This window comes from Canis aureus, chromosome 1 (genome assembly GCF_053574225.1).
Source record: "Canis aureus isolate CA01 chromosome 1, VMU_Caureus_v.1.0, whole genome shotgun sequence".
NCBI lineage: Eukaryota > Metazoa > Chordata > Mammalia > Carnivora > Canidae > Canis > Canis aureus.
The window spans coordinates 50,023,337-50,045,919 of NC_135611.1; the positions used below are offsets into that span (position 1 = coordinate 50,023,337).

The window sequence follows — 22,583 nt, forward strand, 5'->3', positions numbered from 1 at the left end:
TCCTAAAAGGGTATGACAATGTAAAATTTCACTAGAAAAAAAAAAAGGCCACTTTGCTCCATGCTTCTTGAGTATTTAACATTTTTTAAGTACCTGCTAATAAAATAGGTGGAAATTGTCCTAGTTCATGTCCTAATTTGCACTTCTTTTTCCAATCAGGAGGAGTAAACACTGTCTCGTGTGCTTGTTTTACTCGTTGTATTTCTTCTTTTGTGAAAAACTACTTTTTTTTTTTTCACGTTGGCAAATCAAAATGGAACACTTGCAAACCTGCCAGAGGAAATGCTGCTTTTCCAGATAGACACACCCGGGCACGTCTCCGTGTTTTCACAAATAAATCAGTTTTCCAATTCTGCAAGGCCAGTTTTAATGCATTTTGCAAAAAAAAAAAAAAAAAAATCTTTGCCAGCATGGAACAGCCAAGAGATGAGGTGCTATTTCTCTCCAAAGACTTTAAATACATTTGGATAACTGTCTTGAGTTTGGAAAACTCACACTGGATTCAGAGTTGACAGGAGCACATAAGAGGGAAGGAGAGGCTTGTCCCAGGCCTGGCTGGGTAGAGGCCTGGTGGAGGAAGTGACCAAGGAAACATTGGCTGGGGTGGGGGGGTGCACTACTCGAATTGAGTCTGTATGGAGGGACCAGCCTTCTCAGAATGTTTTGCTGAAAATTAATTTATCCAAACGTCTTGCTCTTGCATCTGCTTTCTGAGCCAGCTACATCCTGATGCTGGTGACAAAATCTACCCCCAGTTGACAGGAAATCGATGTGGTCTGTGTAGAAGTGCTGCCATCTGGTGGCCACAGAGGAGATGGCACTTCTGAGGGCGGGGAGGCTGAAGGTGACCCAAGGAGGAAGCCCTGATTTCAGGGAGAAGTAGGAGCCCTGAAAGCTGATGCGAGGTGAACCCGAATGAGCCCCTGGGCCTGAATGCTTTCCTTGCCTTGAAATATCAAAGTCAGGGAAAGCCTGGAGACCAAAGGGGAGAACAGGAGTGCTCCCACTGAGAAGCTTATTATTGACATCCAAGAAAATCCATTAACAGGCAGGACATCTGCTTGCTGACTCCTCCTGGTCCAGTGCATATACTGAGAAAGGTCTCCCAGGGCCGTGAGGGTGAGGCCAGCATAGATGGGGGAGCCTGGCACAGGGTGGTGGTGAGGAAAGCGTGGGTGGTGGGTGGAACAGATGGGCGGCAGGTGGGCTTCGAGGGGTCCAGCTCTCCACCAGCTGTGTGCAAGCGCTTCCCAGGGTGCACGGCCCTGCACCTCTTGGAGCCTCGGATCCCTCATTTGCAAAACGGGGGAGGAAATACCAAAGTGATAGAGGTTTGTGGTGTTTCATTTTTTTTTTTTAAGTGCAAAACACTGGAACAGCCAGTCACATCCATGGTGTCCACGGTGACCGCTTCGCTTCTGAAGTTTCCCTTCACATCTCAATGCTCACAGACCCCAAAATACAAAAAGGAGGCGAGCGTGCAAAATTCAGGAGATGGGGTTTTACAAATGCAGGAAAAATGCAGTAAGAAGGAAGACAAATTTGAAGTGATTTAGATCGATCGTTTTCACCTTTTTTTTTTTTTTTAAACCATAAAACCTTTCTGGAAGTGAAAGCGAGTGCAGAAGAATAACCTGTAAGGCACAACTTGAAAGCCAGGGTTTTACAGCTGAGGGCTTCCAGGCCACATGGCACAAAGAGATCAGGTGACTTGTCCCATTTGCCCAGCCAGTGGCAGAGCCAGATCTACTCTGTGGGGCTCCTGACTCCCATTCTGTGCCCTCTCCAACACATAGCAGAAAGTGAGGCAGAGATGGAAGACATCCTTACAATGTTTCGAGGCCCAAGTCTGATGGGTGTGGTTACTATCAGGGCATACTGCAAAGAGAAGACGGGGTCCCCAAAATGCAGTACGGGTGCTGATACAGGATCCAGCATAAGCGTTTCCCCTCTCGCGCACACCCCAGATGCCATCCTAGGACCAGGACCTTCTTTCTGTCCCCTAGCTGCCAGGCTGTCCCACCCCCAACAGTCCCTGCACACATACAACAGGAATGTGGGTATTTGGGGAGATGAGCCTCACTGTAATTTTTGGTGTTGTTGCATACCATGTTTGGGAGCTCAGTATAGCTAACTTCACATGGTAAATAATCAAACACCCTTAACTTGTAGGCTTGTTTCAAAACCCTACTTACCCAGGGATTTGATATTAACATTGAATTTGTGGGCCAAGAGACTCAGAGAAACACTACCCCATCCATTACCCATGTCCCTTAATGACTGAATATGGAGACTTAGGCAGGAACTCAGTCAAAGTCAAGAGAGGTGGACTTCATTCACCAGTAGAAATTTGCACAAATGGACATTCTCCCATGTAGGCTAGAGGTCTAAACCAATTCCTGTGTGAGTCATGGGACTTAGCTCACCTTGGGTTTCTCCCCAGCCAGTGATGTAACATAATGTCCGGTCAGCAACCACATAATTTGGGGGTGGCAGACAAGCTGGGATTACCTTTGAGGTGATGACAGCAGGGCTGAAAGAAAACCATCCAAAGTTACATGTACCCACCCCACTAGGCTACTTGTGCCATTCATCCACTGGACGTTCACAACTAGATGCCACGTGCCCAGAGCCCCAGAATCCTCCAAGCTGGTACTTCTTGTTTCACTGACACAGTGCGATGCAGAAAACAAGCCTCCCCCTGTGCTGGCCTGGCCCATCCTACCACTATCGACATCGTCCCACTGCCATCTGGAATCCACCAGATATGGCGCCTGTGTTCCTTGTGCTTTGTGGACTCGCCCAAATGTGCCTGTTCTCAAAATAGCTGTTCATTTAGTTTCCTTTGTTGGGACCTGTTTCCAAATATCACGAACTTTAAATAACATAAGCAAATTTGTCATCTTCTCAGACTTAATAAAATTCTATCTCAACATCTCAACAAGGAAAATAAAACCAAGGATAGGAAGAATTTGCATTTATAAATTGTGTGTGTATGGGTCTGTGTGTGTTTATATTGTAGCTTTTTTAAGTGCTTTGAAATACAAAATTTCATTGGATTTTCCCCCAACATATTATCTTGAAAGAACAGTCAACAAAGAAGAACTGAATAATTCTGTGAGTATGTTAGCTGACCGGCAAACATTGAGAGTTTCAGGAGGAACCATGTACTTCAAGTTTCAGCTTACTCTTTTTCCACATGAGCATGCTGAATCTTGATGTCTTTTTTCAAGGGCATAGCCTGTGTGTGGTAGAATGGGGCCAAGCTCAGATTTTCTCTGTCCCCCAAAGTCCTCACGCCTTTCGTGTCCTGGACGGTGCCCCTCCCTGCCTATCCCCCACAACCCTGTTACACCCATGAAACCCGGACATAAACTAATGTTTTCACTGCTCTTGGAGTAAAAACCGTGGGTGAGCTAGTACCTGCTCAGCTTCAACAAGGCGATGTCTGCACGTGTGGGCTCCAAGAACAGCTTGTACACCTCTATCTCCTGAACATCTGATTCAAGATTGAATTCTTTATGTGCACCCAGGATGACCTTATATGATGCAGGCCTCGAGGATCTAGGAAAGATGGTGACATCAGGAGCAAAACAATGTGCCAGCCCCTTTATCAGGTGCCCTTCTGAGTCATAAACATGGCTTCTTCTCCCTACTTGGCTACCTATAATCAGCAACCTCTGAGTGGCAAGAAACGAAGTTCACTATTTGCCTAAGTCTGGCCACTAAGGAATGCTCTTGGGGCTGCTTTTTGGTCTGACCACAGAGGAAGAATGAAATCAATAGTGAAATCAGCCCAAGAGCAGACACCCACGTCAGGACAACCGGGAGGACGAATGCCTGCCACAGTGAGCAGGTCTGCCATTGACCCAGGCCTGCAAACTTACCTTCCCTGGGTCTTCCTTCTTTGTTTCTCTCTAGAAATGCTCCCCTCCTCTCTCATCCAATGGCCCTAGAAATTCTGCTTCAGCCTTCACATCTGCTCCCTGGTCCCTAAGTGTCACTGCCATGGTCTTAGTGACACTGCCTAGTTTCACTGCCAAGGAAGGAAGGAAGGACAGAGACACTGAAAGAAAGGAGGGAGGAGAGCAAAAAAAGAGAGGGGCGAGGAAGAAGGCAAGGAGTCTTTAGGATAAGTCCTCATATCCATTGTCCCCTAGACATACCTCTCCAGGCAATGGGCTGCCGTCAGCACCCACTCTGGGGATATTAAAGTCCCTCCACAGAAGTGCTTTCCATATCTAGAAGGAAAACATGCCAAAATTATAGTTCAAATCTGATGATATGTTCTATAGGAAACTAGAAAGAAGAGTTCACTCAATTTTTATAATGTTGATGTTCTCAAAGAAAAAGACTACGAGCCCATCATCAGGATGGCAAGGTGTGCTTCAGTAGTGGGTTTTCTAGAAGGTCTCATCCTCACTACACTTGAAATGGGTGGGGCAGGCTGAAGCACAGCTTGTCCACAGGACAGCAAAGCTGCAAGGCTGCAATAGGAAGCCCGTGTGCATGGTTTAGACTTGTTGGCTCTGGACTCCAACAGAAGTGACCAGCCAATGATCATCCTGTTGAGGCCTCTTTTATTTCTTTATGACAAGATTTATGCAAGGCTTGATGAGTCATTCTTCAGAGAGCCAGACATGACTCTAAATAGCCATCATGACTCATGGGAATCTGCTCATTTTACCCTCTTGGTGTGAGCCACTCCGCGTGATGCCCATCATAAGTAAAGGGACAGAAATTCTAAGTTTCCAAGAGCAGGCATGATAATAATCAGTCAGGAGACAGACCACAGCACAGTTTGGGAAAGAAAGAATTTGAAGATGTAAAAGGTGAAGGTCTGTATAGCAAGGACTTAATAAATGAGAAGGCAAAGAGAAGAAAAGTCAACTCAACAAAAAAATGAAATGTACTGAAATCAAGTTTATCGATGGACTCTCACACGGTTAGGGGAGGAAGGCAATTGAGAATGGCAACTGAGCACATATGTGCGCCTTGGTGCAGAAATGAGATGACGAAGCAACATGAAAAGCACATTTCACACACGTGCTTTTTTTTTTTTTTGAGACATCCAGGAAAACCAAACTTATTAGAAGCTCATGCCACTGAAACAATCACCCAAACTTTCTGGGTTCCATAGAATTGGAACTGATCACTCTTAAATTATGGTGATCCTAAACTATCCTACACTGAAGGGGGTGTGCTTGTGAGTGAGTGGGCATCCTCTGATTAAATTCAATAATTCACAAAAGTATAAAAAAAAGAGAGAATCTTTTCAGTGAAAGATAATAGATAATTTTGTCCGTGCCTCTCCCAACATACCACATTTCTAAAAATATCCCATTCCCTTTGTCTTACATAGAGACAATGGACATTTCTAAAACCCTCCAGGCATCTTCAATACTTTTCCAGTAAGATTGGAGCTTGGTGTAAATTGCTACATCTGTAGATTTCAACAGTAGGAACAGTTATCTTTCAAGGAAATATTCCAATTTGGGTTATTTTCAAAGGAAAGAACCTAGAAAAATGTAACTTTTTTGAATTCATAGTTTTTCCTTCCTCCTGAGAAGAATATATAAGTATCAAGGCAAGTGCCGATACCTGAGCTGTGTGCACTGAGTGTGGATGTAGAAAGGTTTTGCAGGGCTTACACAGAAGAATGGAACTCAGTGTTTCTGGAAATGCTGTTACCTTGTTCTAAGACTGATTTGCCAGGGCCAGGAATGTGGGTTGGCCACGCACCCACCTACGACCCTTCCAGGACATTTCTTTGGCTCCACCTGGGGCTTTCCGCAATCGAATGAAGTGGACACTGTGTCGCAAAGTGAAGAAGAGAATCACATTTAAAGAAGCAAAAGCAATTCTGCATAAACAACTCAAGGTCATGGCCAAAGCACTGAGGTTGTGACATCTCAAAGCCCAAACTAAACAGCAAGGTCATAAGCACCTTTGGGGATATTTTTTCCTAGGTTTCAGAAGTGACAGTAGACAACACAGAACCTTCTCCTTTCAGGAAAATATAAGTACCTCTGTGTTATTTTGGGGCAAAGGGATTAAATAAATTGGTAGAGTTAGGTGTTAGAGTGAGAGCTTTGCCGAGAGGACCCTGACGGACACCAATTGTTATTCTGACTTGACGTGATATATCAAGGTTCCCATCTTCATCACCATCATCATCGTCTTTTCTTCGTCATCATCATTGTCATCTGAACTACATAGAGTTTACTGAAAACCATAGTTGTCATCCCCGTTGAAAGACACTATGGGTATTTCTTTCATGTGAAGCTCTACGTGCGCATATATGTGCACGTGTGTGTGTGTGTGTGTGTGTGTGTGTGTGTGTGATTGTATGGAACAAAGATAACTGTCCTGAACGTCTCTCAGCCAGATTCTAGATGGGACTTCCAGAAGCTTCCCAAGACTATGCCAGTGCACTGGGGATGACTTACATCCACTTGCCCGTATGCTCTATCTACCTCCTACCTTTCCACCTAGACAAACGGGGTCATGCCCCATCTTTGGTACCACTCACTAATGCCCAAACAGCTCCAGCCTCTAGAAGGCAAGAGCATCTGCTGGTGGCCAAGCTTTCTTTAAGTGATGTGGCCAAAGTACAGGTAATGAACTGTAATTTTAGAATAAAGGAGATTTGGGGCTTAGTAAAAATTGATATTACTTCTCATTGAATTCTCAGAATGACAATGTATAGGTTTACAATGTACATTAAATGTTTGTATAATTTTTTTACTTCTCAGCCACTGAAAGGGAGAGTTTCCTATCTGGGGACTGGACTTATATTTGTTTTTCAGGCATTCCAAGCGGGACATGGAGAGTTCAGTGAGAGCATCCTGAGGCTGATTAGATCACCTATTTGCTCTTTTTGAAGGACTGTGTATTTATTTAAGGTGTCAGGGAAGGGCGACTCCCTAACAAATGGGATCATAGGAGGACAGATTCAAGCAGCCTAGGATGAAGAGAGGGCAGCTCGCCTGAAGTGCTCAGCAAAAAGTCCTCCTTTTGCAAATCCATATCAGGGATGTGATGCTGCATTTATCTGAGAAGTCATTTCCTTACAAGAAGGACAGCAACCTACCACACTGAGGCACATCACAGTAGTCAAAAAGTTTTCTTTGATTCATTGTGTAGCACCAAGGACCATTGACATCACCATCAGGATTACGGCAGTACTAAAAAAAAAAAAAAAATAAGACAGGTGTATAGGGGACTAGGCCCAGGGGAACAGAGAAGGTGTTCTGACAGACATTTCCCTGAAAGTCCTTAGAAGATGAAAGGTAGTGCTCCTAGTTTTTTGTGGTGGGAGACAAAGTTATTCTTTAGGATGTTATAAGCTTCTGACTCAGCATATGCCATTGGTCACATCTCCCTTCTTCAAAGAAGCTCCTTCTGTGAGTGACTCTCCTGGAAGGAAGGTGGAGATCCTGAGGGGTCCTGAGGTAGAGATAACATCAAGGGGCCTCCCCTCCAGCAGCCTGTCTCAGCAGACCTCTGAGAGAGCAAGCAGTAGAGGACCATGAGACATGACGGACCCGTCTTGTCCCTGCTTCACATCAGCAGTTGACTACCCAATGACACCTGTTTGCTCTTGGCTCAGAAATTACTCCCAAGAACTGTGCACATTCTGTGGTTCAAGCCACAGGAAGACAATGTCTCCCTCTCCTCTACCTACCCGCAAGGTAAACCGGTCCCACAGAGTGTGTGACTAGAGGAAATCCTACTGTGTGGAGTCCTAGTGGCCCATCCACATTTTCTTCTAGGAGCTTGGCGCTCCTTCTCCAAGCCCATCCCTTGTCTTGACTAAAAGGTCATGAAAGCCATCCTTGACCACCAGAACATGGAAGACAAACACTAGAAACTAGACACAGCACATAATAAGAGCCACAAGCAGGGGATGTCACAAATGCAAACAAAAGGAGGAACCTGTGGACAGTGGTCACAAGCATAGAAGTCTGCTTGCCTGTGCAAACCATAGTGGCCGTGCTGGTGCCAGTCACATGGAGGTTTAGTTCCTGAGACTTCTCATAATCCTCCTGCCACCACCAAGGACCGGCCCAGGCTGACTTGCCGTAACATGGGACCAGTGCTGTTAGCAAAGATTGGTCAGCAAAAGGCAAAACCAAGTCCAAATCAAAGTGGCTTACGTTTTTTTCCAGACCAGCCTGTGGATTTGTCTCTGGAGTGAAAATACTGTGTCTGTGGGGCTCCTGGGCAGCCCACTCCTGGCATGGGATGCCCATCACAGTGGTTGCCTTCTTGCCCCGGTATCCTTTGCCGTTCCCAAACATGCAGTCTGTAAGGAAGAGGAAATGGGCGGTTATGTGTTACTGCCCAGACCCAGGATGGTAGGGAAGATAGGCCATCGTGCCAGGACTCTCTAATGACAGATTCTGTGGTCACATCACTAAGGCGCTGGAATGCTGACAATTACAGCGAACACTGCCTATTTTACCAGGTTACTAAAAACGCCTGGGAAATAATCAGAAGCCAAAATGTTAGCGTGGGAATTTTGGCCAGGACACTAAGAGAGTCAATTTTATAATAAGCTGAGTGGTGAGACAGCACCTGGAAGATTCGCATAAAGCAGATGCTGCGGTGAACTGTCAGATGACCCTCAAACACCTGGTTCTCAAGGCTGGGTTAAAAAAAAAAAAAAAAAAGAGTGCAAATTGGAAAGGATTTTTATCCAAGATACTATTTTGGCTAGAGCTGGGCTGTGAGTTCCCATCCTTTGGCATGAAGGGCTTTATCCGCAGACGGCTTGGGGCTCCTCCTCCAAGCCCATCCCTTGTCTCGAGCCTAGGGAAAAGAGGCTTCCACAAAAACCCTCGGAGATCATGATGCATGTCCCATAAGGGGACCCAGGGCACCAGTGTTCTGATGGCCACTTGAAAAACCCAAAATGCAGAATCTGGGCCAGCTAGCTTCTCTGCCCGTGGTCCGCAAGCCCGATGTTTGCCAGGACCGGGGTAAGGGAGTTACCCAAGCACCCGATGGGGGGAAGTCACCTGGGGGAACCATGGTAGACCATCTCAAGACTCACCCAAGAGGGACACCCAGGTGGGCATGGAGCCCGAAGCATCACCAAGAGAGAGGGAAGAGAGAGGTACCAGCCTGTTCAAGGAAGACTGGGCCAGGTTCTCCTCTGCAGAGCAGCCAAGCCCACTCAGGACAGAGAGGGGTGCCAACTTCAAACCAAAGTTCTCGTTTTAACCCCCACCGTCTGCAGGCTTTTGAATTATCTGAAAGCGACCAGGCAAGTCACGGAGCTGGAGTTTTCATGCTGGGGCCGGGGGTAAGACAAGCACGGAAGCAGGTGCTAAGCGCTCAGAGCGGCTCCCCGAGGGCCAGGGAAGCACAGAAGGCTGTGATTATGTCCTGCCTCCATCTCTGTGCTCAGTGACCCTGCAAGCCACGTATCCGCTTTGCCAGGTTCGTGCTGGAGAGCCGGGCTTGACTGTCCTGCGAGCACTCCCAGTTCAGTCTGTTCAAAACCAAGTTAATCGGGATCCCTGGGTGGCGCAGTGGTTTAGCCCCTGCCTTTGGCCCAGGGCCTGATCCTGGAGACCAGGGATCGAGCCCCACGTCAGGTTCCCTGCATGGAGCCTGCTTCTCCCTCTGCCTGTGTCTCTGCCTCTCTCTCTCTCTCTCTCTGTGTGTGTGTGTGTGTGTCTCTCTCTCTCTCTCTCTCTCTCTGTGTCTATCATGAATAAATAAGTAAAATCTTTAAAAAAATTTAATCATTTCCATGTCTCCATGGGGGAGGCAAGGATTTGGAGTTCTAGCAGGTACCATTGCAGCCGGCGCTGCCATCCTCCACCTCTCAATCCACGCAGGCTCGAATTTTATCCATCCCTCCAAACCACTTGGTTTTCAAGTCCTAAAAACACAGCCCGCCCACGTTACACCAGCAATAGCGGCTCTGGCCGCCCCGATCCCGGATGCCACGCCAGGCTGGCCTCCACTTAGCAGACCCTGGGCTGCGCTCGGTTCCCTGGAGCAATGAAGCGCTCTGCCTCCGTTAGACGGGCCTCCTCTTATCATCCCCGTGCCCAGGTGGCCAGGGGCCTGGGCACAGACATCCCACCTGATGCAGAAGGCTCCTGTCCACTGGGAACTTGGGGCACAGCGGGGGAGTTGGTGGCGCTCGCCTCTGGGTCTAAGCATTTTCTCAAGTTACAGAACTCCCAGCGCACAGAGGGGTCGGTGGTGTAACACCAAGGGCTTTTGTCAGCGTCGGGGTTCCTGCAGTAGTTCATTGTCAGGCCACTGTAAATTCCACAACACAGGTCAGGAGGGTGGAGAATCTTCCAGGACACCCCGCACCCTCAGCCTTTTGTCATAATAGAGTGCTAATCAGTGACTTTGAAACATTTCCATTAAAGATACTGCACGTACCAGTTATTATTATAATGCGACAAACAGTTGGCTCTCAACTTCCAAACAACTGGGCGCACTGAAAACATCGATTACAATTTTTATCTCAAAAATCAAATGTAATATGTGCTCCATATAAAAATTGAAATAGGGCAGCCTGGTGGCTCAGCAGTTTAGCGCCGCCTTTGGCCCAGGGCCTGATCCTGGAGACCCAGGATCGAGTCCCACGTCGGGCTCCCTGCACGGAGCCTGCTTCTCCCTCTGCCTGTGTCTCTGCCTCTCTCTCTCTCTCTCTGTGCTTCAGATTAATAAATAAATAAAATATTTTTTAAAAACTGAAATAATATATGTGTATAAATGAAAGTACTCAATCTTCCTTTCCACGGGCAGGGGTCGTACGTCTCCCAGAGATAACCAATACCGGATTTAAAGCTCACGTTATTAGGATGTTTTCCAACTGTGTCTGTATCCCTCTGTAGGAACACATAGAGCTGTATAAGTTGAAACTAAAACTTATTTCCCCGAGGGGTGACATGATGAGGACACTCTTTGGCCAGTCCCCTCTGTCCACTGACTCACAGTGTTGCTAAAACGCTGTGCACTGGGACACCTGGGTGGCTCAGGGCGTGATCCCGGGATCCGGGATCGAGTCCCACATTGGGCTCCCTGCTGGGAGGCTGCTTCTCCCTCTGCCTGTGTCTCTGCCTCTCTCTCTGGGTCTCTTATGAATGAATAAAATATTTTTTTAAAAAATAATTGTACATTTCATACTCCACACAGCACAGAGGAGGGGGGTGGTTGTTCTATGATCTTGGCATCACTTATCGTCTGTCGTTCTAATGGCAGGCACTGCCAATGGGCTATTGTGGTTATAACTTATCTCCTTGATGGCTAAGATATTGAGAATTTTTTTAGGTACTTAATGGCCACTTGTATATCTTCCCTGTGGAATGCCAGAGGAAGTTCTGTCCATTTTTATTAGGTAGGAAAAATATTTATATAATCTGGATGTAAGCCATGTCAAATATATGCATTGAGTATATTTTTCTCCCAGTCTGTGACATATCCATTTTTTTTAATAGTGACTTTTGGTGAGCAGGAGTATTCATTTTGTTAAATTCCAGATTAGACATGTTTTTCCTTTTATTCCATCTTTTAGGTCTTGTCTAAAAATTTTTGCCTTCCTGAAGGCTATGAAAATATTCTTTTATGTTTTTTGCCTGGAAGCTTCATATTTCAGCTTTGGTTTTAGCTTGTACCTTCAGGTTGAAGGACTTTATCTAATGTGAGATAAGAAGAGTCAAGGATTTGGTTGTTTTGTTTTGTTTTTCTGTATGGCTATCCATTTGTTCCAGAATCATTTTGGAAAAGATTTCCTATTCCTACTGCTTTGCTTTGCCATTCATATTGAAAATCAATTAACCGTATTTAAATACGGTAAATATATACAGGTCTGTTTCTGGAATGTTCGTTTCTCTATTTGTGTATATTTCCACCAGTACCATTGTGTCTTGATAATACACTTTTATCATAAGTCTTTAAATCAGGGTGGGTAAGTCCTCCAACTTTGGTCTTCTTCTATAGATTGTTTTGGTGATTCTAGGTCCATTGCATATAGATTTTGTCTTTTTCTCCCCCAAAAAGAAAAAAAAAGCCACAGGAATTTTGCTTGAATGTATGTTGAATCCAAAATCCAACTTGGTAAGAATTAATATTGATTCTTTGAATCCACAAACATAGTATATATTTATTTAGATCTTTTAAATTTTTCTCAATATTTTACAGTATGTAGCATATAGCTCTTATAAACATTTTCTTAAATTTATCATTAAATACTTCATTTTTTATACCATTGCCAGTGATTTGTTCTAAAATTTTTCTTTTCCAAGTGGTTATTTCTGGTATAGATATACAATAGATTGTTGTGTATTGAAATTGTATTACTTTTGTATCTTTTGATTTTGCAAAATTCACTTATTTTTGTCCTTAGGATTCTGAATCTATTAATCTAGTTTTCTGTGAATAAAGACAGATGTACTAATTCCTTTCTAAACTTTAGGCTCTTTATTTTTTTTTCTTCTTCTCAATTTTTCAGAGAAAGTATTAATCTTTCCTCATTAACATATTAGCTGGAAGATTTTTGTAGATTGTCTTGATCAAGTTGAGGAGTTTCCCTTCTATTCCTAGTTTGCTAAGACTTTTTACAATCATGGATAAGTGTTAAATATTGTCTAATGTTTTCCTATATCTATTTATACAATCATATGATTTATCACTTTTATTCTGTTAACATATTGGATTATGTTGATTGTTTGTAAATGTTAAACCAAACCTGCATTCATTTTACTAATTTTAGTTAAGTCTTTTTGTCTACGTTCACAACAGAAAATGTTCTGTAGTTTCTTGCAATATTCTTGTCTACTTTTTGTATCTCAGTTTTTTGGGCTTCACAAATTGAGTTGAGAAGTATTCCCTCCTTCTCTATTTTCTGTAAGCAATTATAAGGGATAAGTATTAACTCTCCTTGAATATTTAATAAAATTTGATAAATTTTAAAATTCTATTTACGGTTCATTGAGCTTCTTGAACCTATAAGTTTATAATTTTCTTCATATTTGGAAAATTTTTCAGCCATCTTTGCTTGAAGTATTTTTTTCTGTTTCAATATCTGTTTCCTCTCCTTCTGGGACTTGATTTAAATATATATTAGACTTTTTGAAGAGATCTTTGAAGTTCTGTTTATTTTCTTTCAGTTTTTGTTTTGAATTTGTACTGCAGGTTGTATAGCTTATACTGCATTATTTTCAAGTTAACTTTTTCTTCTGTAATGTCTAACCTGATGGTAAGGCCATCTAATGAATTTTTTATTTAAGATATATTTTTTAAGTCCTGTCTTTTCCATTTGGCTCTTTTATAGTTCTCTTTTCTCTTTAGAATGTCCACTTTTCTCTTTTATATTCCTATTTTCCTTCAAATCCTTGAACACAATCATAATATCTTTTTAAATTTCTGTCTGCTTATTCCATCATTTCTATCATTTCTGGGTCTGCTTGTTTTGACTGATTTTTCTCCTGGCACTGAATCACATTTAATGTTATCTTCGTATGTCTGGTATTTTTAAATTTGTGTCAGGCATTGTATATGCCACATGACTGACTGGATTTTGTTGTTTTCCTCTAAAGACAGTTGAATTTACATGTGGCAAACAGCTAATTTACTAATAGATTATTCTGATTCTCTTAGGGTTGCTTTTAAGCTTTGGTGGGGTGTTTCTAGAATAATCTTTATTTTAGGAATACTCTAATTCTACTCCTAACGTGTGACTCTTCTAGAGTCTCTACTGGATGCTTACAGTGTTCCATGAAGTCTCTCCTCTCTGGATAGTCAGAATTTCAAGCCTCTGAACATAGAATCTCCCAATGTTGTGTGGGTTCTATAATCCCCATTCATCTCACCACTCCCTGGTAGTTGTTTCTTCCTCATGGTTGTTCTTTGTCCCATGAACTTTGTGGAATCTCTCCCTGTGTGTGTGCACCTCTATATTCAGCCAAGATTTAAGGAGAGCTGTGCGTATTAGTTGAGCTCCTTCTCTACACTGATCTTTTCTTATTATTACCCAGCCTACAAAATCATAGCTGCCTCAGTAAGCCCAATTACTAATTTACTACTAATAATTTATTTCACTTTCTAAAGGTTCTCAGTCCTGTGATAACTGTTGTCCATCAGGTGCAAACAGTTTTTCCCTACATTTTGTAAATGTTTATGGTGGGAAAGCTGCTCTTTGCCCATCTACCTGTCCATTTTGCCTATCAGCATCTGTATACTTCCTAACACTCATCTGCCCTCCTGCTTTTGCTCTTTATGTCCTGGCAGCTCATACCACTGCAGACCACTTGTGCTCAGGACCCATATATTACTACAACTTAAGTGATATATACTGGATGATATATATATTCAAGTATATAGATATTTGTGATCCAATGACAAACACAAACTTCATTTCAGAGGTTGCAGGTTGGAATAATAAGATTCCATAGTTGAAAGATTGCATGGGTCTTTAGTAGGTCTGTGGAAGTGGAATAGTACTGTTTCTAAGTTTTTGGTCTTTTGGTCTCCTGAGCTTTCCACTAGCATGAACTCAACACCTCAATACATCTCCTCTTCCTTTCACAGAAGTACTCAGGAAAGATAACCAGTCTGTAACTTCTCCTTTTTCAGAGCTTTTGCTCAAAAGCAAGGTGCCCAAGACATTTGCCTCGTATTCTTGGAGCCAAGATAAATTTGATTCTAAGATGTTAGTTTAAAGCATGGATCTTCAAACAGAAATTTTCATTGGCTATTGTTCCCCTCATGGTAAAAATCAAAGACATACGCCTCCGGGAAGTGTTCTGGGGTCTTCTCATGTCGGTGTGGTGTCATAGATGACCAAGACTGACATTTTCTTCCTGTGATAGTAGTGGATGATGTGCCTCGATAACTCTGCCCATTGCCGTGGTAGCACTCCTGGACCACAGGAGTTTGTTCAGGTGGCACTGAAGCTGAAACAGAAGATAATCAACTAAGTAATCACTAGAACAGATATGTGAAGCAATTGATGGCACAAACAGAACTATAGTCTCTGGGAATTAATTTTGCTTTCTTTTCCATATTGGGAGGCAAATGGACTTGCAAAGAAAACAATATCTCCATCACACTGTAGAACTTTAATGACCTAATTTTTCTTGCAAATATTTAATTAAAGCTCAGGAAAAAAACACATGGGTCAGAGTGCTTTTAATTGGAAATTGCACTCATGTGCAATTCTTGTTTATGGATGTCTACTGAGTGTTCATGAGAACAATTGGGTATGAGCTCAGAGGTACATTCAGTAGTGCAGGCTGCATGTGGCAAGTGGTTTCCAGTGGGGGCAGAAATGATATCCTTGTATGGGTTTCCCCAGACCTTTTCTTTATACAAAGCCAAAGCCTTAAGCTGCTAGGAGATGGGGCAGAAAATAGTTCCGCATCCAAGCATGCAAGCAAAATATCCCTTGCCTCTCAGGGAGGGGCAGAGGCAAAAATATATTCTCCTCTAGGGGAGGCCTGGGAATTCTTTTGTGCCAAGGATCTTTCACTGATGTGGAGCAGAAGTCTGCTACTTTTCTACTTAAGAACCACCACAGATACAAGTTAGAATTTAGTTCCATGGAAAGAAGGGAGAAGAACATTAAGAAAACACTACCTTCAAAGCCTATGTGCATAGAGCCCATCTAAGACTGAGGGTAGATGAGGAAGGTAGAGAATGCCCACCCCCATCAAGAGCATAGCATTGAGAAACAAGTAATTTTATAGCAGTTTGTCACAAAAGTCTGGTTTGGAGCAAGACCCCTTCGTGGTGTAAACATGCAGTGACTGCTAAAAATTGAGACTGAATTAGGAATCCTAAGAAAACTCTTGAGCCCCACCCCCAAACTGTATTCTAAGGAATGTGAAGGAGTGAGAAGGGGATATGAGGAATGGGATGCTTGCTTAAAGTAAAAACAGCAATGGCTCAGACGCAGTTCATCTGACTAGTTCATCACTAGTTCATCACTGAGACTAGTTGACTCAGTCACCCACACAACATGCTTACGAAAGGAGGGGGTCCATTTCAAAGTGGAAGGAATATTTACTGCAATCTCTACTAGTCTGCTGCACAGCATGCCTAGCATTTGATAAAAGAATCACAAGATATACCAAAAAAGAAAGAGCAATCAAAAGAACCAGACTCAGAGATGACTAGAGCAGACTATGAGAGACTGTGAGGATTAACATGCTGAAGCATCTGAGTGTAGAGGTGAATGATACACACAAATTTAGGAGAATTTCAGCTGAGACGGAAACTATAAAAAAAGAATAAAATGCAAATGCTAGAAATAAAACCATGGTATTAGAGATGAAGAATTCCTTTGAGGGGCTGAGCAGCCAACTAGACACAACCGAAAAGGCAATCAGTGAACTTGAATGTAGGTTAAAAGAAATTATCTAACGTGACATGTAAAAAGACAAAAAAAAAAAAGTGGAGGGAAAAGTAGAACAAACATACAAGAGGTATGAGATAATATGAAAGGCTAATGGAGTCTAGAAAAGGAAAATAGAAAAAGAGAATGAGAGCAGGGAAAAAATATTTGCATAATAATGGTTGAGAATTTTACAAAAGTAATGAAAATCAACAATCCACAAATTCAAGAAGCTCAGAGAACCTCAAGCAGGATAAACATGAAAAAGTAAAGAAATAAACAACACATGAGGACACATCACAATCAGACTGCAGACAACCAAAGATAAGAGAAAGTCTTAAAGGCAGCCAGAGAGGAAAGAAGTATGAAATACATAGGAACAGAGACCAGATTTCTCGGCAGAAGCTGTTCAGAACAGAATATATGGAGTGACATGTTTAAAGTGGTAAAAGGAAAATATTTTCAGCCCAGAATTCTACAACCAACAAAATTATTTTTTTAAACTGAAGGCAAAATAAAGACTTTCAGACATACAAAAGCTGAAAGATGTCAGTAGCAGCAGATCAGTATTACAAAAAATGTTAAAGGCTGCGTTTTTTTTGCAGAAGGAATGTGATACCAGATAGAAATTTGAATCTCCAAAAGTAAATGAAGAGCGTCAGAAATGGGATAGATAGATAGATAGATAGATAGATAGATAGATAGATAGATGATAGATAGATATTTTAAGTTTATTATCACTTTGAAATGTGACTATTCAGGCAAAAATAATATCAACATATTGTGAGATTTATACCATAGTTGAAATAAGTTCTTTGAGAACAGTAGCACACCACTTTGGAAGGAAGAAATAGAAATACAATGTTTTCAGGTTCTTGCATTATACATCAAGTAAAGTAATATCATTCGAAGGTAGGATGCGGGTAAGCTAAAGATGTATATTCTAAATGTTAGAAAAAATACTAAAAACATCAAAATGGTTTAACTAATAAGCAAATAGTGGTGATAAAAGAGAATCAAAAAATATTGAGTGAACACAAACAAAGGCAGAAAAAGATTTTAAAAGGAATAAAGCTCAAACAGGACAAGTAGAAATAACTTAAATCCAACCATATTAACAATTACATTAAATGCAAATGCCAAGCATCTCATTAAAAAAGGCTGAGAAAAAAAGAGGTATCATGCAAACACCAGTGCAAATAGAGCTTCAAGGGCTGTATTCCTATCAGTGAAAGTAGACTAGAGCAGGCAATATTTCCAAAGATAAGGGAAGACATTACCTAATGATAAAGGGGTCATTTCTTCAGAAGACATAACAACCCTAAATGTATATATGCCTAACAGAGGGTTCCAGAATAGATAAAGCAAAGACCAAAAAGACGGATGAATCTGCAGCTGAAGTTGCAGATGTCACTGTTCATCTCTCAGTAATCAGTGGAACGGAGACTTTAAAAAAATTAGTATGGATTCAGAAGAGCGGAACCATACTAACCCACTTGTCCTAATTGGCCTTTACAGGACACTCTACCCAACAACAGCAAAGCTAACGCTCCTTTCAAGGACACAGGGCACATTCAGCAAGATGACCATATTCTGAGCCTTAAAACAAGCCTCAACAAATTAATAGAATTGAAATCACAGAGCATATCCTCTGACCAGATCAGAATTAAACTATAAGCAAAGCTAATGTGTATTGTGATCCCATTGGAGTGGAAAAAGAGGGCACACTGGGGCCCTCGATAAGCTTTCGTCCCCTTTTCTTACCTGGGGCATCCAAATATTCTGTGGTTATTGGAGAGGACTCACAGGACGGAATCTGGCAGTGTTCCCACCTCACCTCACTGTTGGTTGTGTAGCACCATGGAGCTGTTTCTCCATCAGGGTTGCGACAGTAGTTTTCATCCAAATTTCTGAAAAAAGAAGTGATTATGAGTTCGGCTTTCCAAAAAGGCTAAATAAATAATGATGCACCCATGCTTATTAATGGTGATATTGGGGATGTATCCAGCTAATTCTCCAGAATTACACAGACCAAATAATAGGTGGAAACTGAAGCAGAACTGGGATTCCACAGGGTCTGTAGAGTTATGGCACTGATGCTTCTCGCTGGTAAATGAAGGGAATATATGTCTCAACTGTGGATAGTCGAACAAAATTGATCTTTTGCTGGGTGCCAGGCCCTATGCACAATGCTGAAAATACAGTATTTTCTGCACTGTTCCTGCCTCAAGGATACCTCAGAGCCAGGGAATTCAAGTGTTACAGCAGCAGAATTTAACCGTTCTCAAATCTCACTATGCGTTTTAGTGGAGGGCTTGTCAGAGCATGTTGCTGGGACCCACTCCCAAGTTTCTGATTTAGTAGGTCTGGATAGGACCCAGGAATCTGCATTCCTAACAAATTCGCTGATGCCCATGCTGCTGGGCTGGTGAGCCGTACTTTGAGAAGGAGTCTTAGAACAAAATCAAGCGCAAAATTTCACTTCCTTTGCAGATGATTTGGCCAGTTTTCATTCCAGAATACTGTTAAAGTAGGTTCCTCCAGGAACAAAACCAAGGCCAAGTCAGTGGGGTTTCACATTCCAGAGGGGATTGAGACCAGAGGATTGAGACCAGAGGCGCACTTACTTGCAAGGGAAGTTTTCTGGGGTCCTGTTGTGCTTGTGAGGGGTCTGTTCACTCCAGTGCTGACATGTATGTCCAGAGACAGTGACGGACACCTTCCCTCGGTAGCTCTCCCCTCTGCCCTTCAGACACTGGTACGTTGGGCCCGAAGGGGGTGGTGGTGTTGCTTGAATGAGGTAATATGTTGCAATGAATATTTTTAAAATAAAGAATTCATGGATGTTGTAGAGGAATGGATGCAAAGAGTATCAGCCTGCCTTCTGCTCATCCTCTCTTAGAATCTGGCCCTTGAAAATTGCCTACCATTTTCAAAAGAAGTTGAGTTGCTAGAATCAGTGTTTATGAGATCATCTCACAAGGAACTCCTCCCAGGACAAGACCCTTGGTGTAGATGCTTCTTTCTATGTTTCCTCTGTTCAGTTCATCATACGTGATAAGTGTCACCTATACCAATGATACAACTTCCTTTATGATGAATAAATTATTCATTGAGTAAACATAACTGGGTGCCACCCAGCATTCCATAAAGTCAAACAACAGAGAGTCGATTGAAAGAAGGCAAAATTATCTCCACGGAAAATGTATAATACAGAAATCAAGAAATTCTTGAGAGAAAAAAAAAAGGTGACAAAAAGAGAAATTGATATTCATAAAGGAGAGCACCTGATAACCCTCAGAGTTCTAAAGGATGATTATCAGATCAAAGAACAGGAAGCCACCATCAGGATTTTCTGCATCTTTCTTTTAACTTCTGATGTCTGTCCTTATCTAAATATTTAGTCCTTTGCTACAAATTCTCCCAGAAGGAAAATATTATAAAATGATTCTTTCCAAGTCATTCCTTCCAAGTGTCTCCCTGAATGCTTTTCTGCTGGTCTTTCACAAGTCTGGCTCACTGAAAAACTGTACATCCGGAGAAATCTGCTTATAAAGCAACAGTTACAAGGAACTCTAACTGATAAGGAAATCCATGTACCAGAAAGCACAGGTCTATTGCCCTTTAGCACTAGAGAAAACTAGGATAATAGAGGTACTTCTCCAAAACCTACATTCAGCTGTACTCAGAAGAGGCAGGAAAAACAACAAAAACATAATCGGTGGAGGCTCTGATCAATTTTCTACAGTAACTAATAAATTGTTTTAGAAGATCAGTGACATCCTATTGGACCTGGAGGGCACTTCGTAGGCACAGCACTCAAGCACTGATACAAAGTTTTCATTTATTTGGTTTTTGGGGGTTTTTTGGTTGTTGTTTGTTTTTATTCCAAGGGCAGAACGGGGGAGGATCCCTGAGCACTGGGTATGAGCTATACTTACTACAGCGGGGAATGTCACAGAATTCCCAGCGTTTGTTGGGATCCATGGTGAAACACCATGGGCGGGGCTCCCCATCAGGGTTACGGCAGTAATTCATCTTCAAGTTCTTGCTTGGAAATCTGAATTGACAAGAAGGATTTTATTTTATTTTATTAAAGAATTTTTTATTTATTTATATTATTTATCATTTATATTATTATAAATAATATATTATATATTATATATTACATATTATTTATATTATTTATTATATTTATTTATAAAATAAAATAATTTATTTTATTTTATTAAATAGTTTATTGATTTATTCATCAGAGACCCAGAGAGAGAGGCAGAGACACAGGCAGAAGGAGAAGCAGACTCCGCACAGGGAGCCTGACGCAGGTTGATCCCAGGACCCCAGGATCACGCCCTGAGCTGAAGGCAGACGCTCAACCACTGAGCCACCCAAGTGCCTCAAGAAGGATTTGAATAGCACTGAACATTTTACAGTTATGGCCGAGAATGATTTCAAATGAGCAAATATTGAGCACCTGCTGTGTGCAAGGCACAGTCAGGTATCCAAAGAAATGACCGGATGCAGGCTTTTCTCAAAGACATAACAACTTCATTAGAAAGATCAGCTCAATATTCTAAGGGATCTTTTTCTAACAGTTTACATGGGCAAAAATCAGAGAACTTAATCATTTTGGCCACCCGGAAAGTTAATGTAAGCCAACTCCAGTTATTCAGCTGCTAATGATAGCTAATTTGCAACACAAAGTACTCCCTGATCATTAGATAGTCCTCTAATACACGGTATGGGCAAAAAATCAGCGTCCTCATAACTCAAAGGAATGGATGGCCCTTCCTGTCTGCCAGGTTCTGGCTCTGCTGGCCTTCAAGCTTAGAGAAACTGGAAGGGATAATTATGCTCCTGTAAGCACCTGGCCAAATAGAGCGGTAGGGACCTCAGCAGAGACCCAGTGACTAAGACTGTGACATACTCAGTGGGCCTCTCTGACGCTGTAAATATTCAGTCGGGACGCAGAGAGCAGCCAGCAGTGGCTTGAGCAAGCCTCTTGTCTGTGGGAAGTGAATGTACCCAGCCTGGGCCTTGAGGCTTTTGCCATATTTCTTTTTGGAAGGAGAATGGCAAAGCTGGGTTTTAAGCTAGCAATATGGAATGGGAGGTACCGAAATTCAGTGGGACTGTGTTCCACAGGGAAATCTGTGGCTGAGTCCCATTTCTTAGGAGTTTTAAAAGCCCCATTATGGTTCTACCGTTGTCATAGAATGAAGAGACAGAAGAAAAGCAGCTACAGAGAAGGAGGCATTTTCCAGTGCAAGTAACGTACAGCAGAAGACCCACAAGATCTTACTCTAGAAATCATCATTACTTTCTAGATCATGGATTCTTATTCCTCCTCTGAATTCAAGATCCTCTTTGAAACTTCGGAGGAAGTTAAGAATCCCACCCCAGAAAAATACACTGATATAAATACACATAAAATGTTGGATTTACCAAACCCCTAAAGCCCACCCATAGATCATACACCAGGAAGCCTTGAACCTCATCAGTGTAAAGGAAGAGGATAAAGAGAAGGAATAAAGAGAAAAGGGAAATATTTGGAAAATCAGAATGACACGTATCCGAATTTCTCAAAATCTAGTGTGCATACTAATCAGCCAGGAATCTGGTAATAATGGGAATTCAGATTCAGAGGTTCAGAGATTCTGCATTTCTAACAAACTCTCGGGTGATATCACTCCTCCATGGACCACATTGTGAGTAGCAAGAATGTATACCTCACTTGCAGTCAGGTGGGAAGGTACCAACTTTGAAATTCAAGACTTCAGATGCCTTTGCTTCCTGAGAAATGCTAAAATGTCCAAATAACCTTAAATGCCCCATAGAGCTGCGAAGTTGTAAACATGTAATTTGTTTCCCCATAAGACTTACTTGGAAGGAATATATCCATGAGCATGTGGGGTTTGAGAGTTCCAGGCTTGGCACTCGAGTCCAGACTTTGTCTTGGAAATTTTGCCCTCATAATTTTCCCCACTGCAATGCATACATTCCTCTGCACAGAATGGAGAAGGAAGAGAAGAAGGAAGAAAAACAGAAATGGGTGAATTGCAAAAGAGTCAACCTAGCAATGTCTCAAATACCACCTGCTAGCTATTCATTTGTCTTTTCCAACAATAGCCTGGCAACAAAATTGACTGTAAGGACTCTTCTAATACAATCTAAAATGTCCTCCTCTCTTCAAATGGTAAAATTAGTGTATCTT

At 42.2% G+C, this 22,583-nt stretch overlaps 1 protein-coding gene across 1 annotated transcript in view; it reads right to left on the bottom strand.

Annotated features, from left to right (window-relative positions):
• Positions 1-22,583, bottom strand: part of PLG (plasminogen) — a 38,037-nt gene that overhangs the window by 2,393 nt on the left and 13,061 nt on the right. Inside the window, exons 6-17 of the mRNA XM_077899182.1 lie at positions 22,253-22,373; positions 20,311-20,429; positions 18,997-19,159; positions 18,134-18,279; positions 14,765-14,930; positions 10,103-10,284; positions 8,160-8,308; positions 7,094-7,187; positions 5,692-5,812; positions 4,167-4,241; positions 3,424-3,564; positions 2,427-2,533 (exon numbers count right to left, since the gene is read on the bottom strand). Of these exons, the coding sequence (XP_077755308.1) occupies positions 2,427-2,533; positions 3,424-3,564; positions 4,167-4,241; positions 5,692-5,812; positions 7,094-7,187; positions 8,160-8,308; positions 10,103-10,284; positions 14,765-14,930; positions 18,134-18,279; positions 18,997-19,159; positions 20,311-20,429; positions 22,253-22,373 (1,584 nt within the window). The remainder of the gene's footprint in view (positions 1-2,426; positions 2,534-3,423; positions 3,565-4,166; positions 4,242-5,691; positions 5,813-7,093; positions 7,188-8,159; positions 8,309-10,102; positions 10,285-14,764; positions 14,931-18,133; positions 18,280-18,996; positions 19,160-20,310; positions 20,430-22,252; positions 22,374-22,583) is intronic.